This window comes from Rhinopithecus roxellana, chromosome 8, assembly GCF_007565055.1.
Source record: "Rhinopithecus roxellana isolate Shanxi Qingling chromosome 8, ASM756505v1, whole genome shotgun sequence".
NCBI lineage: Eukaryota > Metazoa > Chordata > Mammalia > Primates > Cercopithecidae > Rhinopithecus > Rhinopithecus roxellana.
Genome location: NC_044556.1, coordinates 11,828,364 through 11,846,452, shown reverse-complemented (window position 1 = coordinate 11,846,452; position 18,089 = coordinate 11,828,364). Strand labels below are relative to the sequence as shown.

Genomic DNA, 18,089 nt, shown 5'->3' with positions numbered 1-18,089 from the left:
TCAGAGAGAAAAACATGGACCCACACTTTCTCTGTATTGTAACTCGATTCCAAATCAAGAGGTAAGAACATGAGCACATCTCACATCTTGTTTTCATATTTTTGTTTTGTTTTTTTTTTTTTTTTTTTTTTTGAGACGGAGTCTGGCTCTGTCGCCCAGGCTGGAGTGCAGTGGCCGGATCTCAGCTCACTGCAAGCTCCACCCCCCGGGTTTACGCCATTCTCCTGCCTCAGCCTCCCGAGTAGCTGGGATTACAGGCGCCCGCCACCTCGCCCAGCTAGTTTTTTGTATTTTTTTAGTAGAGACGGGGTTTCACTGTGTTCGCCAGGATGGTCTCAATCTCCTGACCTCGTGATCCGCCCGTCTTGGCCTCCCAAAGTGCTGGGATTACAGGCTTAAGCCACCGCGCCCAGCCCATATTTTTGTTTTTTTTGAGGCAGAGTCTAGCTCTGGTGGCCCAGGAGAGAGTGCCATCTCCGCCTCCTGGGTTCAAGTGACTCTCCTGCTTCACCCTCTCAAGGTTTCACCATGTTGGCCAGGCTGGTCTCTAACTCCTGACCTCAGGTGATCCAGCCACCTCGGCCTTCCAAAGTGCTAGGATCACAGGAATGAGCCACAGCGCCTGGCCGCAAATCATGTTTAAATTCCAAGATAGAGCTAGGTGCAGTGTCTCATGCCTGTGATCCCAGCACTTTGGGAGGCAGTGGGAAGATTGAGCCCAGGAGATGGAGGCTGCAGTGAGCCACGATCATACTACTACACTCCGGCTGGGCAACAAAAACAAAACAAGACAAAACAAAAAAATGGAGTGACATCACAGAAGAGGGCCCACAGGAGGCTGTTGTGGGGCATTTGAGGGTGAAATGAGGTGGGGCGCCTCACATCTCCCCTGCCCCCACTTGCCTGGCTGAGCTCTCACCCTCCTGTCCACTGCCCAAGGGGAGGCCTCCCTGCCGCCATCCCTGGGCCACTCTGCTGGGTGTTTATTGAGCAGTTACCACCTCCCGCCTGGGTTGAGGGCAACTTCAGCATTGAACGGGGTTAGTTCTCACAACGTTCTCCAACCAACGTACACCATTAGGGAGCCCATGAAGGGCTGGACGGTACCCCCCTGCCCAGAGGCATGGCCACCTTGTCGTGTTCTTTCAAGCATCCTGCGCAAAGGAGACAGAGCTGGCCAGGCCATAGATGGTGCAGCCTCCCCACGGGACACCAGACTGGGGAGACGGGGCTGGCTGCAGCCATAGAGCCTGCTGGGAGGGCAGACTCCAGCAGCATGTTGTCAGGAGCTTCTGAGGAGCCAGGCAGGGGTGAGGATGGGAGAGGCTCAGGTTGCCCAGTTTCCTGCTGCTGCTTCACTTCCTGCGGGAACCCTCCCAATAGGAGACAAGGGAAGCCAGAAAGGAGAGCCCTGGCCAGGTGGGGGGCTTGAGGAGGGGCCCCCTCTACATGGGGCACCCACAAGACAGCGTGAGGCCGGGCAGGTGCCCCGAGGTCAAGAATGCTGAGGGGATCAAAGGGATGGGGCTACACCTGGGCTTGGGCGCCCAGCTCCACAGCTGTCCCTGCGGACAGGAGCAGGGGCGGGGACTGCACAGCTATCAGTCTTGGACACTGAGGCCATCCATGCAACACTCCCACACAGCCCTGAACGTCCACCTTGAATCTCCTCACACCATGAACCTGAACCAGGCCCAGGCCCCTCCCAAAGCCCCGGACACCGGGAAGAACCAGCTGCGCGAAGGACTGGAGCCAGGTGCGCCTTTATTAGCTGAGCCACTACTTGAGAGGGATGAAGCGGGAGGAGTGGGTGGCTCCAATGCCTGGCCGGCCGTGCTTCACGGGCTTGTAGGTGATGGAGAACTCGCCCAGGTAGTGGCCAATCATCTCGGGCTGCAGGAGACCAAGAGCAGAGCTGGGTGTCAGGCGATCCCGCCCGCGTCAGGCGACCCCAGCTCACCTCGGGCCCAGTCCGGTTGGCAGGGACAGCCGCACGCACCTTGATCTCCACCTGGTTGAAGGTCTTGCCGTTGTAGACGCCCACCATGCTGCCCACCATCTCTGGCAGGATGATCATGTCCCGCAAGTGCGTCTTCACCACTTCTGGCTTCTCCATGGGCGGCGCCTCCTTCTTGGCCTTGCGCAGGCGCTTCAGCAGTGAGTGCTGCTTCCGCCGCAGGCCCCGGTTCAGCCGCCGCCGCTGGCGCGCACTGTACAGTTGCATGAGCTGCTCGCTGGAGAGGATGCACCAGGCAGAGTTTTGTGAGCAGCCCGGCCTGGGGAGACCCTACCCACTCCGGGGGACAGAGAACTAACGTTTGGTTCTCCCCAGGGACACAGCCGCACTGGACTTATCAATGTCCATTGTAGTGACCGCAATGAACACGCCAAGTCCCTCTGGCACCCCCGCCAGATATGCGCGACTCATCCCTCAGATGCAAGAGCCAGCGTGTGACTGCAGAGACTCAGGACAAGCGGCCCGGAGACCACAGTCTCACACAAGATGCTGTAGCGCACAGCTCGGGCCAAAGGCCTCTAAAAACGCAGCAGAAGGCAGGAAGGGCGCGGTGGCTCCCGCCTGGGATCCCAGCACTTTGGGAGGCTGAGGCGGGAGGGCCGCTTCAGCCCAGGAGTTCAAGACCAACCTGGACGACACAGAGAAACCCTGTTTCTACAAATAATTAAAAATCAAGGCCGGGCGCGGTGGTTCACGCCTGTAATCCCAGCACTTCGGGAGGCAGATGGATCACCTAAGGTCAGGAGTTTGAGACCAGCCTGGCCAACATGGAAACCCGTCTCTACTAAAAATACAAAAATTAGCGGGACGTGTTGGTGAGCCCCACGATTTCGAGTAATCCCAGCTACTCGAAAGGCTGAGGGAAGAGAATCGCTTGAACCCGGGAGTCGGAGGCTGCAGTGAGCTGAGATCGAGCCATTGCACTCCAGGCTGGGAGACAGGATGAGGCTCCGTCTCAAAATAGTAAAAAAAATAAAAATAAAAAAATAAAAGGGAAAGTCAGATACCCACCACCACCCTGCCTGGACAGGACCCAGCTACTGCCACTGCCCTTAGAATCTAAGGACTGCTCGTTATTTTAAGTCACGTGGGCTACAGACTGGCTACACCCTCCAACTAATCCGCGGAAAAGGTAACAACGGGGAGCAGGTTGAAAATAAGTAAAAACCTCAACGTCTCTGGACAGTTTTCTGGGCTCAAGACTACGCTCAGTCCCAAACCTGCGCTCGCCCACCGCCGCAGAGGCGCTCGGACCCCCGCCCCACCGCCCTCACCGGCAAGCTCCACCGCTGGCCCGGCCCCGCCCGCGACCCCTGCCGGCCGCCCTTACTAGGACATGTCCAGCAGCTGGTCCAGGTCCACGCCGCGGTAGGTGAACTTGCGGAAGGTCCGCTTCTTCTTCTGCTCTACCTCTGCCTGCGCGGGCGCGGGTCGGACGTCAGCGGGATCCCGACACCCACCTCCCACGACCACCGGGCCCGAGGACACCGCGGAAGACGCGCGGCGGCGCCGCCGGGGACAGAAGCCCGACAGGGACCCACCGCCTTGACCCGTCCCCGGGGGTCACGCGCGGTTCCGGGTTACGGGGACCCAGACACGAAGGCCCGGACAGGCCTTCCCGACCCCGCGTCGTCCCGACACCCACCGGGTCCGCCCCGCGCCCCAACATCCAGCCGCCTCCAGGGTCAGGAGCAAGCCGCCGTAGTCGGGAGGCCGAACTGCGGCCCCCGCGGGACGGTCAGAGGATGGATGGCGCCGGATAGGCCCGGCAGAGACGCCCCAACTCGCAGCACTCACCATCTTGCCGGATACTCAGAAAAGAGCGCTCTGATCCGCGCCTGCGCAGTTATCGCGAGACTGCCGGCGTGTCCCGCCCCCTCAGCTGTGCGCGCACACGCGCTTCCGCTTTCCCGGCGGCGAACACACGCCCTCTGCCGTCTGGAGGGCAAAACACAGGCTGCGGGGATTAGAGCAGCCGCCGCCTGAGGTCTGCAGAGCCGCTCTCTCCACGGAGTGGGACTTTGGACACGCCGCCTCCCCTGTCTGAGCCTCGGGATTCGTGCTCCGTCATCTACACGATGGCACCCACCTCAACAAGTATCTATGGAGCGCCTACTGTTTGCTCGTGGCTGCGGTTTAGGGGTTCAGGTCCCTGTGTGGGAAGAAGACAGGTCATTACAGATACCAGGGCAGGGACAGGGCCTCCCTGAAAAGCACAGTTCAGGCTTTCACAGCTATAAAATTTTGTATGTAAAGTTAGTAGGGACAACATAGCGAGACTACCTCTCTACAAAAAAATACAAAAATGTATGTTTACAAAAATTTGTGTACACATAGCCATAAAATATTAAAAAATACAATAATTCCCAGCTACTCGGGAGGCTGAGCCTTGAGCCCAGGAGGCAGAGGCTGCAGTGAGCCGTGATCACGCCAACGGCACTCCAGCCTGGGCGACAGAGCAAGACCCTGTCTCAAAAATAAAGTTAGGAGGCCGGGCGCGGTGGCTCAAGCCTGTAATCCCAGCACTTTGGGAGGCCGAGACGGGCGGATCACGAGGTCAGGAGATCGAGATCATCCTGGCTAACACGGTGAAACCCCATCTCTACTAAAAAATACAAAAAACTAGCCGGGCGCGGTGGCAGCGCCTGTAGTCCCAGCTACTCGGGAGGCTGAGGCAGGAGAATGGCGTGAACCCGGGAGGCGGAGCTTGCAGTGAGCTGAGATCCGGCCACTGCACTCCAGCCTGGGCGACAGAGCAAGACTCCGTCTCAAAAAAAAAAAAACAAAAAAGTTAGGAATATCACTGAGTTTGTTATGTAAATGTAGTATGAATAATAAGGATAGCTCAAAAAGAGGAATAACTAGAACTATGTAGGAGTGACTTTTTAATATTTTTTTGAAACGGAGTTTCACCCGTGTTGCCCTGGCTGGAGGGCAGTGGCGTGATCTCGGCTCACTGCAACCTCTGCCTCCCGGGTTCAAATGATTCTCCTGCCTCAGCCTCCCAAGTAGCTGAGATTACAGGCACCTGTCACCATGCCCGGCTAATTTTGTATTTTTAGTAGAGACAGGGTTTCTCCATGTTGGCCAGGCCATGTTGGTCTCGATCTCCTGACCTCAGGTGATCCACCCGCCTTGGCCTCTCCAAGTGCTGGGATTAGAGGCATGAGCCACCATGCCCGGCCTAGGAGTGATGTTTCTGTATCTTACTGGAATTAAGTATAAAGTTGAAAGTGACTATTAACTATGATGTGGCACCTGGCTGGGTGCGGTGGCTTATGCTTGTAATCCCAGCTCTTTGGGAGGCCGAAGCGGGCGGATCATCTGAGGTCAAGAGTTCAAGACCAATCTGGCCAACCCCATCTCTATTAAAAATACAAAAAAATTAGCCAGGCATGGTGGTGGTGCACCTGTAATCCCAGCTACTTGGGAGGCTGAGGCATGAGAATCGCTTGAACCCAGGAGGCAGAGGTGGCAGTGAGCCGAAATTGCACCACTGCACTCCAGCCTGGGTGACAGAGACTCCTTCTCAAAAAAAAAAAAAAAAAAAAAAAGCACAAAACCTCTGGGAACTCGACTTTAGCTGTGGCACTGTCCAGGGAGCTGAGCTCTCCCCAGCCATCCATCCCCACAGTCCCAAGGGAAGCCAATTACACTGTACCCAGGGAGGGCTGAGTCTCCATCCCGAGGAGCACAGGACCTGTGTGTGGGGTCCATCCACGTTACCCATTTTCCTGCAGCAGATACCGTCCTGGCTGGAAAGCTGATTTTGTGAGTGCTGCTCCTTGGCTGGGGGAGCTAATGTAATGGGGGGGGGGGGGTTGACACTCAACACCACGACCTGTGGTGTGGAGAGAGAGCCACCCCCGCCTGGCCCTCCTGGAAACTGGGACAGCAGCTCCTGAGGACACGGGAGAAGGCTCTGACAGCAGGGAATGGAGCTGGCTTCCTGGGCTGAAGCGTTGAGGGGTCCTGTCTCAGTGAGGAAGCTGCACTGCACAGGGATGTGGGAGGTACCCCTTTTCTTGGCTCTCTCCAAACTAAGCCAAACCTTCCCTGTCCCCAGAATATGAACTGGGGAAGGGGTTCTGGCTGTTGCCTGCGGTCTCACGCCTGGCACGCTGTAGGCTTCCAATTTGGGACTTCGAGGTCCTTTTTTTTGTTTTTGTTTTTGTTTTGAGACGGAGTTTCGCTCTTGTCGCCCAGGCTAGAGTGCAATGGTGCGATCTCGGCTCACTGCAACCTCCACCTACCGGGTTCAAGCGATTCTTCTGCCTCAGCCTCCCAAGTAGCTGGGATTACAGGCATGCGCCACGACACCCGGCTAATTTTGTATTTTCAGTAGAGATGGGGTTTCTCCATGTTGGTCAGGCTGGTCTCAAATTCCTGACCTCAGGTGATCCACCCGCCTCGGCCTCCCAAAATGCTGGGATTACAAGCGTGAGCCACTGCGCCCGGCCCTTTTTATGCTTTTAAGTCTCGCCTTCCCTGACAGAGTGACATAGTATCGCTTCCCAAAGATGCCCCTGTCCTAATCCCCAGAACCTGGGGATAGATCACCTTCCATGGCAAAAGATGTAACTAAAGGTCTTGAGATGAGAAAAGCCTGGAGCCCACATTCTCCCAGAAAACCAGTGGTGGCCATGTCCTAAAAGTCACAGCATCGCAAGACCCACTGAGGGATGGGCCCAGCTCCCCACTCAGCCTCTGCCCTGAAGCCCTCGGCGCTGCTGAGACCACCAAGAGCCAAGGGCAGGGTGAGGGCGCCTCCGTCACGCTTCAGACCTTTCCAGGCACTGGAAGGGTAGGCACAGGCCAAGACCAAGGAGGGAAAAAACGGACACAAAGTGGTTTCTAATCCAAACGCACTTCTCTTTATTCAAACCAGGGTCAAACTGGTCAATGGGAAACGCCCTGAAGCCACGCGCCTGGGGAGAACGGCTTCCTACTCGGTTCCGGTTCGGCGCTGCCGTGGGATCCACGTGGCTGGCTGTGCGCAACCCCCACGGTTCACCTCAGACACTACCAAGCAGGTCAGTCGACAAAAGCAAGGAATTAAACAAAAAACAGAAACACACTCAGTAGATTTCTTCTCGAAGCTCCCAGAGTTTCTGGACCACCAAGTCCCAACCCCCAAAGCCAGGAGCGAGGAGACTAACAGCGCACCCCCCTCCACCAGTGCCGACGGAAACCCTGTTTTAAATTAAAAAATAAGCCAGTATACATTGTAGAAAATTTCTCTTAAAAATCTCACAATTTGTAAATGTATATTTTTTCTTTAACATAAAAGTTTACAATATACCATAAAACAAAAGGCTCAGGAAAATAATTTCCAAAAAAAAGGAAGAAAAAGAAACCTGAAGTTTTGAATTAAAGCTGAAGACATTTTTTTTAAACCCTGTTGTTGAACCAGTGACTTTTTTTTATTGTGCTGATGGGTTAGAGAAAGAAATATTTAAAAACCTCAGTCCAGACGACACCCACAGCCGCTCCAAAAGCCTCGCGCCCCCTCCCCGCCCCCCAAGGTTGAGTCGCTACTTTGCCGCCACGTTTGTGATTGTCACGAGTTCCCAAGTTTGGAATCCTGGGTCTGGGCCGTGCAGACGTCGCGGCGCCGCGGGCTAGCGTCGGTAGGGGTGGAACCCTTGCACGTTGTGGTTCTGCCCTCGTCCAAAGCCGCTGCCACCGGCGGGGGGGCCCCCCGACCCTGGCACGGAGGGGCCCCCATAGGAGGGAGGCTGCTGGCTGGGGTCCGAGAAGCCCTGTCCAAAGCCACTCAAGTCCTGCCCGTAACCTGCTGGGGGAGAGAGTCCTGTGAGCTCGGGGCAGTCCCTGGGCAGTTGGCACTGCCATCGAGCGTGGCCACCTGGACACAGTTCCGCCGAGCCCGCCTTGAGTCCACAGGCCCCACAGGGTGGGGTGGGGCCCTTCTGAGGCCAGCACCTGGGCCAGAGAGAGGAGCCTTGGGCGTGTTTTCTCCCTCAGAATCACGTGAGCAGGGCGCACACAGAGAAAAGTGGCTTCCAGAGCCCTCATGGCCCACATAACCTCGCTGCTTCCCTGTTCAATCCCGAAGACGTGGTTGGGGGTGGGGGCGAGAGGAGGCTGGAGAAGCCTCAGGGGTTGGAGACACACATGCCCCGAGGTACCACGGCGGACAGGGCTTCTACAAAGCTGGCTCTTGGAGTTTCAGAAAACCCCTGATGGGCCCTTGCAGCGATACAGGGCCTGCCCCTCCATCGCAGACCAGACCCCACGTTGTCCTTCCTGTCAGGGCACATCCATTGGTGGCACGTGTCAGGAGAGGGTCTCTGGGCCCAACCTGACTGCCCCAGTGACACCACTGGCTGAGGGGCCAGAATACCCTGCAGCCCGTCCGGCCCACACAGCCGACCTCAGGAGCGTGGACAGCGATGTCTTCATAAGGACAGAGCTGCTCGGGCTGCTCCCCACCCCACTGCACACCTGGCAGGAAGCCCCTCCCATGACCTCTGGGTTCCCAGTCGGGTGCACATGGGCACGGGTGGGCGTGGGCTCTCTCTGGGGGATCCTGGGCCCGCTGAAGGCTTGTGGCCAATGTCTTGGCACCGGCAAGGGCCCCTTCCCAGAGGGCACCGCCAGCGTCCACCCCCGCCCGGGACGGCAGAGGAAGCCACGTCCACCTCCCGGTGCAGGCGGGTGGGAGGACCCTGGAGAAGGAGGCGGCACCTACCTAGGCCACATCACTGCTCAGCCTGACCATAAGACTGTAAACAAAGTGTGGGCCGCAGCCCGGCGGGGCTGGAGAATAGGAACCCAGGCCTGGCAAGAGACGAGACCGGGGTGACCAACCCAAGCAGCCGCCACCAAGAGCAGCGGCTGACACACACGCCACGCCCCAACCGGGCGCCTCACGCCCCCCTGCCAGTCTCAGACACGCCAGGGTTTGGTGGTGGGTCAAGAACCCACACATGCGGCAACCTCGGCCCAAGGCCTGGGCGTGGGGGCAGGGTAACCAGAGCCATGCGAGGTGGGTGGGCAGGCACCTCAGCCAAACACAACTCCCACGCCCCGGCCTCCACCAGGCCTCAAGGAAGCGTGTTCACAGGCACCCCAGAAGCCCGTGGCCACCTGGAGACAGGTGCCCCATGTTCTCAAACCCTGCTTGTGAATGACCCCTGGTGCTAAAGGAGCTGACCGTGGCTGGAACCCTGCCCACTGAGGCCACCGCATTGATCCTGAGCAAGGCTGCTGTGACTCCTGGCTCGGTGCAGGGCGAGAACTACAAACATGCAGACCTTGACCCGTGCTGACCCTGTCCCCCACAAGCTCCTGCCCCAGAAGCACATGCGCTGCCTACAGATCACGTCCAGGCAGATCCAAGCCACGACAGCCATCCAGCCCAGGGCGAAGCCCACATCCAGGCCACGCCTGCTATAGACCCGGCTTCTACCCCAAGCGGGGTCTGGACCCAGCAGAATGCTGATGACGTCAGCAACTGGAACCCACCAAGGGGCCAGTGCCCGCGGGACCCACACCAAGGGCCTCAACCTTGAGACAGTGATCACAGCCTCCTGGGACCCACTTCCCTTGACCCAGTCACCACTCAGGTTCCCACACATGCAGGCCCTGCGACGCCCGCTCTGCGACGAATGCTCTGCTGCGACCAAGACTCCTGCGCTCCCTTCTGCTGGGGCCGGAGTTGCCACGAGGTCTCTCCAACAACCCCTGCACCTCCCTCTCTCCTTTCCCAGCAGGTAAAGGCTGGGGGGCGTCCAGCAGGGGAAGGAAGCAGGAGAAGGCAGGCCGTGCCCAGGGTCCCGGGGCCAGCAGGGATGCGGCATGGCAGGAGACCACTTACCATACTGACCATAGGGGAAGTCTGGCTGAGCCGTCGGGGGCTTGCTCATGTCCGGGGCGGCCTGAGATGGAGGCGGTGGGAAAGCCAGAGGTGTTGCCCCGGGAGTGGCCGGTGGAGGAGGAACCCCCGGAGGGGCAAACTGATCTGGCGGTGGAGGTGGAGGCCCGTAGCCAAAACCTGCAGAGGCACCAGAGAGCAAGGCACAAGATATGTTGTGCAGCTGGGGGCAGACCAGCAGGAGCTGCCCAGACGGCACTGCCACCCAAACCCACAGAATGCCCAGGCCTTGTAGACATCCACAGAATGGACCACAGAGCCACGGTCCTGGGCCACTCGCCCCAGGAAACACATGCTCCTGGGTGCATGGCGGGATGCTGAGCTGCAGCAGGGCTGCCTCACTCCTCTCGGAGCAGCCGCCAGGTGGGCCTCAGACAAGAACTCAAGGAGCAAGTAACCCCACAGCAAAATCGCTCCTTCAGACAAAAACCTGCCCCCATGCCCAGCCCCCATGTTTAGGAAGCTGCCAGCACAGGCAAGGGCGCATCCTGACATGCTTGGAAGGGGCTGCCGGGCCTGAGGTGCTGCTGCCCTGCCCTCTGTTGCTGGACATCAGGTGGGCCGAGGTTCTACCCAGCTCCCCTCCTATCAGTCATCTGGCCCACGGGCCTCCAAGTGCACAGCCTGATCCAGGCCAGAGGACGGAACTGCCTGCTCCTGTGCCATGGCCATGTGGAGCCTCCAAGCCCCCCAGACAGGACTAGCTCACACTGTGATATGCCCCAACTGTAAAACACCCCCAGGGCCAGGGACTGCAGGTGAAATCAGATCATGATACCATTCCTGCTGGTTGCATGCTGTGAGGCGCAATCCCTGGTAGGCAGGTAAGGGACGCAAGACTCCTAGAAAGGACACCCTACGTATGGCCCGTGTCCCTTCTTCTCTACCGGAGGGTGCGAAGGCCCCACCCTGGGGGCCCGTCTAAAATTCTGGGTGTGCCGAGGTCAGGAGTTCGAGACCAACCTGACCAACACAGTGAAACCTGTTCTCTACTAAAAATACACAATTAGCCGGGCGTGGTGGCGGGCACCTGTAATCCCAGCTACTCAGGACCCTGAGGCAAGATGATTGCTTGAACCCAGGAGGCGGAGGTTGTAGTGAGCCAAGACTGGACCACTGCACTCAAGTCTGGGCAACAAGAGTGAAACTCCATCTCAAAACAAAAAACAAAACAAAACAAAAACAAAAAAATAAAACCCTGGGTGTGTCGGCTGATCTTACACTCAGCTCTGTAATTACATGACGTGTGCAGGAAAATTAGTAAAAAACGAGAGCTCGTGAGGCCGGGCATGGCGGCTCCGCCTGTAATCCCAGCACTTTGGGAGGCCGAGATGGGTGGATCACGAGGTCAGGAGATCGAGACCATCCTGGCTAACACTGTGAAACCCCATCTCTACTAAAAATTCAAAAAACTAGCCGGGCGAGGTGGCGGGAGCCCGTAGTCCCAGCTACTCTGGAGGCTGAGGCAGGAGAATGGCGTGAACCCGGGAGGCGGAGCTTGCAGTGAGCCGAGATGGCGCCACTGCACTCCAGCCTGGGCGACAGAGCGAGACTCCGTCTCAAAAAAAAAAAAAAAAAAAAAAAAAAAAAAAAAAAAAAAAAGGATTAGAGCTTGTGCACCCTCAAACAAATGCCATACAATCCTGAAGTACCAGGGCTGAGAGCAGAGCGAGTCCAGGCGCAGGCTCCAGTACTCCTGAGGAGTTGTAACCGGGAGCAACCGGGTGAGACCCGTTCAAAAAAAAAAAAAAAAAAAAAAAAAAAAAAAAAAAAAAAAGGATAGAGCTGTGCACCCTAAACAAAGTGCGACAATCCTGACAGGCATGAGGACGAAGTCAGGCAGGCTCGTTCCTGGGAGCTTGTGGAACTGGGCAGACTTCCTGCAGTGAGTTCTCCAACCCGCAGGAGCCCGGGTCGCCCTTTAGCATAACCAGCGAGGCCACGCGCAACAGAGCCCATCTGCAGGTGAAGGGCCTGGTGGCAGCTGACCTGCTGACCAGCCGGCACCCCACCTATGGCTTTCCCTGTGGCTGAGGCCGGACGTGTAACATAAGACTCCCCATCACCCCCGCCCACCACGTGGTGTCTCTGGAGCAGGCGGGAGGCCCTTCCACAGGCCCCCTAGACTTACTGAACTGTGGCGGGGCACCATAGCCCTGAGGGAAGCCCTGGGGAGGGGGAAAGCCTCCAGGAGGGGTGGATACGATGTAGGAGGTGAACGGTGGGGGTGGCGGGGGGGCTCCTCTTCCTGCAGGGGGCGGTCCATAGCCACCTGAAACACACAGTACAGGGGCGATGGGCAGAGCGCTGGACACAGCCTGGCCACAACCAGACCCAGGCCTGCCAGGGCCCCAGGAGGCCCCTCACCCTCTTCCCCTCTAGCACTCAGGACACAGGAACCAGGCTTTGCTGGCTGCCCCAGGACGCCTGGTCAGTCAGCCTGCCATGTGGCTTCTGTCCCCGCCTTTGCTCTATAAACAAGGACTTACCGATCGCCTGTCCTGCTGGCACCCACATTCCTAGATAAGAGAACAGAAGAGGAGGTTGGCGCCATGTCCACCCAGGTGCCCGACGCAGAGAAGGAGCCGCAGAGCATGGACGTCGGGCTGGGACCGAGCCTGGAGCCTCCTGTGCTCAGAGCCCGTTTGTCCTGAGGGCAAAGGCCCCTGAACGCTGAGCAGAGGCTCCCCCGCCCCACCCCCGTAGAACAGCTTTGAAGCCACTTTCCTCTGTGCCCTGACAGGCGGCAGGCACTGTGTCTGCTGACTGGAGCACGGGTGACCTCCTGGCCCCACCTGAGGAACCCAGAGAAACCTGACTTCTAACCCTCGACAGGGCAGCAACCGTCCCACAGCAGCTCTGAGTTTCCAACAGGGGAGGCTCCAGAGAGTAAGATTTTAGATGAGGTGCAGGGAAGCCAGTCTCGGGACCCGGATGAGGTGCATGTGGAACCCTGACCTGCAACTTGGGTCAGGCTGCGGCCAAGCCCAGGGGTTCTGTGGCTGCTGGAAGCTCCGAGGGGGGCAGGTTGGCCACACATGGGCCTAGCCACAGAGGGCCCATGGCACTGCAGAGGGAACGGACAGGTGGCAAAGATCCAAAGCCTGCCAGGTCCTCATGGCCCCCTGGGGACAGCACCTTGATTCTGAGCTCAGCTTGGCAATACCAGCCCTTTCAGGGTTTTATGCTCAGACCCACTGTGGCACACGATCGCGAGGTAGACGCTCACTGCAGCTCTTCCCCATGACAGCGAGTCCCAGGCCCTGGACGGGCACCTAAGCCATGGCCACCCCGCTACTAAGGAGGCTGTGAGTGCTGCCCAGGAGCTGGCTCTCAGTCGGCACCTCGTGGGGGCTCAAGGACACTGTGCTGTGTCAGCTCTGCCAACAGCGGCTCTGTGCATGCACAGCAGAGGTGTGGAGGCCACAGTGACAGCAGAGCCCAGGACGCCTAGGTCGAGTCTGAGAAGGGGAATTTTCCCACAGGCACCTCTGCTCCGGCCTTACCTTGCGGGCCATATCCTTGCTGCCACGTGGGCGGGGGCTGGCCTGCCCAGCCATTGGCAGCGTTGGGCACGACCCTGCTCCCCCACTGGCTGGCACCTGGCTGTCCCGGCGCTTGGCTCTTGCTGTCCCGAGGCTCAGCTCGTTTAACTTCCACCTAAACAAACCGAGCTCTGGTTTAGGGCAAGGCTGCTGGTCCCAGCACCCCCTTCCCTTAGACACACCCTCGGGTAACTTACGACTACACTTAGCATCTTACAACTTAAGACTAAATACTTAACTATAAACCTTATTTAGGCCAGTAGCAGTTTTTTCTTAAAAATTTTTTTTGTGTTGAATTTTTCTGTTTAAAAAATGTTTCTCAGGTACAACAGATCCAACTGCAAGACACAGAGCCCGCCCGCTGCGGGCAGCAGGACCGAGCCCAGAGCCCTCGGGGCTTTCCTGCGTGAAGAAGGGTCTTTCACTCAGTCAAATGGCAGTGTCCTCCTTCCTCTTGAAAACACGGGGACAAAAAGGGACCAGGATCTCCCCAGCAATCGGCATCCTCATCGCCCTTTGGACCGCTCAGAGCCCGCCCACCTGTGCTTTTAACTCATACCTGAGAAACACGCTTGGTGTTTTACTTAGATTTTTTAATTTAAAATGTCTAATGGAAGATAAAGACTTACCTTCCCCAGGCTAACGCTTAAAGAATCTCAATTAACTCAAAAATAATGTCAGAGGGAATGGATGTGGTAAGAGAATCTTACATTACATCTAACAAAAAAAAGTAACAAACATGCAATAAAATGGACATTTGGATCAGTAAGCAATCTTCATACTGTGTTCACTCAGCAGCCCGGGGCCCTTGCTCTCTACACGTGTCAGGAGCCACAGCCTTCTCAGGAGGAGGGTGCAGGGCCGGGGACAATGGATGGAGCAGGCCTGACCTACTTATTCTAGGCTGACCTTCCTTTAATGCCTGCTTGAAAATACGGGCAGACTGACAACACAAAGCTCCCCCAATTCCAGGGCTGCCTCAGCATTTGAAAATCCTGAATTTGTCTTATTTTTATGATAAACTGTAATGAGAATAAAGAGACAATGGAGCCGCCTGGAGCCGGCCTTGGGGTCTCAGTCTGGAGAGCTGCACATCCGGTGTTCAGAATCCCTCAGTTCTGCCTGTTAGAGAACAGACAGCAGCAGCCGTGGAGGCACAAAGCCCCCACCTGCCCAATGCCCCAAGGACCTGCCTATGATGGGAACAGGATCCCGTTAGCTCACGGCAATGCGACAGCAGGACCAAGGGACCCGTTTCAAAGAACTCAAATTAACGAGTCTTCCCACACTCTCCTTAGGGGACTGTGGTTCCTGCTTACAAAGCAGAGCAGTCCTTGTACTTAAAAAAAAAAAAAAAAAAAAAAAAAATTCTTTTACCCTTTCCTATCTGAATGCAGCAATGCAGAGTCACCTGGCATGGAGGGTTCATTACCGCCCAGGACCAAACACTGTACAGACAGAAAATCCCCACGAGGGGCCGGTGTCGCTCCAGCCAACCAGTGAAGGTCGGCGCCGGGCAAGCTGGACTCCAACAACTGTCTTGCTTAGAAAGCGAGACCCACACTGAGGTCGCCCAGCTTGGGAGCTCGCGCAGACCAGTCACGGCTGGGGGCACCTGGGGGCTGCCCAGGGACGGCAGGTGTGTGCACTGTACAGAGCACTTTCTGTCCCACAGATCAAGACCATGCTTTCCCCAAAGTGTCAGTGTTGTAGTCCCTTAAAACACTGAGCACAGACTCCTTGAACCTCCGCTTGTGCTGTCGCGCACCCATGCAGCCTGCATGCTAATTTTAAACTACAAGCTGCACTGAATGTCAGAACAAGGATTGTGTCTCCTGTTTTAGTTGGGTTCAAATGGAATTAATGAAGTCTGCAACCAAATCTAAGCCACCTGTATATAAAAATAACTACACATGCTACTGTTTTTAAAAAAGTTCTGCTATGGAGACCTCGGGCTGGGGCAGAGGGCGGGGGCAGGAGACAATGAGCGCGACGCTCCCTCCAGGACATTTTAATTGAAAAAACCACCACAGCCTTGTCCCAAGGGCTGAGCGTCTTCTTCTGTTAACGGGAGACGCTGCCACACCAGGGAGGCCGGGTCAGAATCCCACTCGGTGTGTGAGGCGGCCTGGCACAGCCAGCGGAGCTCCTTGGTTTCAAAGGACCAAGACAAGAGTCTGCGAAAACTTGGGACCCTAAGCTTTTGCTAACTGCAAGAGGTTCCACACTGTAGAATTTCTACCAGTTACTTATTTCAGAGTCCACTTCTCAAGAACCTCCAAGGGTCCAGGTAAAACAAGGATTTAGGGACCCCTTTCTGACACACACCTTCCAAGGGCTGGCCTGGGGTTGGGGGGGTGGCCTCCTGTCCCTCTCACCTCCGGGGGTAACACAGTATGAAGATGACACAACCAGAGGTCACTTGACTGCATGGTGGCTGAGTACTACCGAGAGCATGTGGCTGGTGCCGGAGTTCCACAGTAAGTGACCCAATTCAAACAACCAGTCCTTCATGATGTTTCCACTGTGCTTTCGATTTTTAAGCGGAACCTGGGCTCTCAAAGGTCCCTTGCTGATCACATTACAGGTCAGTGTTGGACAATGGGGATTTGCAGACATCTGAAGGAGTGGTCGTGGAAACCAAGCCTGAGGCAACGCTGCGGTTTCACTGGAGCCAGCCCCAACACCGCCACAGCCGCCCAGCCCCAGCCCCCGCCCCAGTCCCAGGTCACCCAGAGGAAGGGCTCCAGGAGCAAAGCTGGGAGACGCCCACCCCGCAGGAAGGGTGCTCGGGAAGGACGGGACCCTCCTCACGTCTACAGACCCAGGTCCACCTTAGGCAGTGAAGGTTCACAGGACGAACTCGCCCGACCCTTTCTGTGAAGGAGAATGTTCCTTTCCAGTGAAACCCCTAAGTTGCCTAAGACTTGGTTTGGTCTTAAGGTAAAATAAAACTACAACTACACACTTTTTTGCCCATGATGTCGTGAAAATGCATGTTGACAGCCTGGTCCACTGATTGTTCGTCCTCGAAAGTAATAAATCCAAAACCTAGCCAACGACGAAGAGTGAATCAAGGTAGCAGGGTGTTGTGACACAAAACAGGATGATGAACAGTATTAGGGACGGGCCGAGGGATCGACCTTGGGTTTCAGCTAAGCTGTGTGTGGGGTGCTGCGGGCCCCTGGGGCGGCTGCCTCCCTCCCCAGGAGCCGCCACTCGACTGGACACGGAGTGGACAGACGGTGACGTCCGCACTCCCAGTGACGGCTCTGCTGACTGAGGCCTGAGTCAAGTCTCTGCCCCAGACACCTGGGGCTGGGGCTCCGTGTCACGAACAGATTTGGAACAAGGAGCTCATTTTAGAAAGCAGCAGTGGAGACAGTGGAACGGTCAGGACCTCCATCACTACTGGCAGACAAAGTGCCCCAAGGGGCAGGTCAGAGGCCCGTGCTGGAATATTCTGGCTCTCGCCTGTGGAGAGATTGCCAGTGAACCCTGCAGGCCGGGGGCCCACGTGGAACGCTCCACCTCAGTCAGGGGTGTGCATCGTGGATGTGTGTCTGCTTCTCTGAAACCCAGGATTCTCCCCCTTGGCTTGCAATTTGCTTTGCAGCTAGTGCTGACAGCAGCCATATATCGTTCTAAAGCGTTAACAGGTACAGTATCTATCATAGCTGGTGCCTCGCTAGGCTTACCCAACACTGTTGGGTAAGCCCAAGGAGTCCTAGGAGAGGTCATATCATACGCATATATGCATATTATATACAGGTAGATAAACAATGCACAAAGATACAGGCCACAACGGGTTCCAGCAGGTCAGACTCTGCTGTCAGCAGCAAGAGCGAGATGCACCATGGGATCAAAACAGAAAATTTTAAAGGCAAAAAAAATTTAGCATTTCCCAAACACAAGAGTGGCAGTATAAACGAAGTTTAGTGGGTCTGGGGTGAGCGCGGCCCCAGCTAACGGGGCGGGTCTCCTCCTCTAGGCGCAGGAGTGCGCTGGACTCTCCAGGCCTCCCCGGCTGGGTGGAGCGCGACGCCGCCAAGCACAGTCCTCCCGAGGCGGGGCCCAGGCGGCACTAGCCCCTCCCCAGATGGAAGTGCGCGGCAGACAGCTGCCCAAGACCTCACAGAACAAAGATGGACGTGGGAAGAACTGAGACCGGGCTGAAGATGGGCTGCCCACGCCAGAGGCACAGGGTGCGTGACAAAGCACCACACAGCAGGGGACAGTGCGACACGGGTGTGAGGCGTGAATGAGCGCGGCAGAGAAGGGCCGTGGGGGTGGGAGCAGGCAAGGGCCCCCGGAAGGAGTGGCCCACCATGGGGCCTCTCAAGCTGAAGAGACAGGGACCGGGGCTGCTGTAGCCGGGACCAGGCAGAAACAGGACAAGCAAAACTGGGGGCAGGGAAAGATGGAAACGGGGCAGAAAGGGCAGCTCAGACTGTGAGGGGACAAAGGTCACTGTGGTTCAGGAGCCTCCCACCGTCCTGAGCACACGCGTGTACCTGAGCGTGGTTGTGCACGCAGTGTCTGCAACCTGACAGGAGGAGGAGGAGGAGGAGGAGGAGGAGGAGGAGGAGGGACCAGGAGGGCAAGGCACACAGCGAGAGGAGCGCAGGAT

At 57.0% G+C, this 18,089-nt stretch overlaps 3 protein-coding genes across 15 annotated transcripts in view; all 3 read right to left on the bottom strand.

The window, feature by feature from the left end:
• MIER2 (MIER family member 2) overlaps window positions 1-18,089 on the bottom strand; it is a 993,207-nt gene that overhangs the window by 446,807 nt on the left and 528,311 nt on the right. The gene's annotated exons all lie outside the window — the stretch shown is intronic.
• RPS15 (ribosomal protein S15) lies at window positions 1,745-3,886 on the bottom strand. Of its 2 annotated transcripts, none has more exons than XM_010374900.2 (4): window positions 3,815-3,886; window positions 3,348-3,433; window positions 2,000-2,234; window positions 1,745-1,893 (listed from the first exon to the last, which is right to left on the bottom strand). In XM_010374900.2, the coding sequence occupies exons 1-4, from the start codon at window positions 3,815-3,817 to the stop codon at window positions 1,780-1,782; spliced, it is 438 nt and encodes a 145-aa protein (XP_010373202.1). In that variant the 5' UTR covers window positions 3,818-3,886; the 3' UTR covers window positions 1,745-1,779. The 2 variants fall into 2 exon arrangements, with proteins under 2 accessions (XP_010373202.1, XP_010373201.1); XM_010374899.2 differs by lacking the exon at window positions 3,815-3,886 and adding an exon at window positions 3,663-3,796.
• DAZAP1 (DAZ associated protein 1) overlaps window positions 4,147-18,089 on the bottom strand; it is a 30,381-nt gene continuing 16,438 nt past the window's right edge. For 2 of the 12 annotated variants that reach the window (XM_030935067.1, XM_030935068.1), the window contains exons 7-11: window positions 13,421-13,574; window positions 12,404-12,433; window positions 12,046-12,186; window positions 9,858-10,034; window positions 6,869-7,814 (exon numbers count right to left, since the gene is read on the bottom strand). In XM_030935067.1, the coding sequence (XP_030790927.1) occupies window positions 7,639-7,814; window positions 9,858-10,034; window positions 12,046-12,186; window positions 12,404-12,433; window positions 13,421-13,574 (678 nt within the window). In that variant the 3' untranslated portion in view covers window positions 6,869-7,638. The other 10 variants (XM_030935063.1, XM_030935065.1, XM_030935064.1 and 7 more) reach the window with 10 other exon arrangements.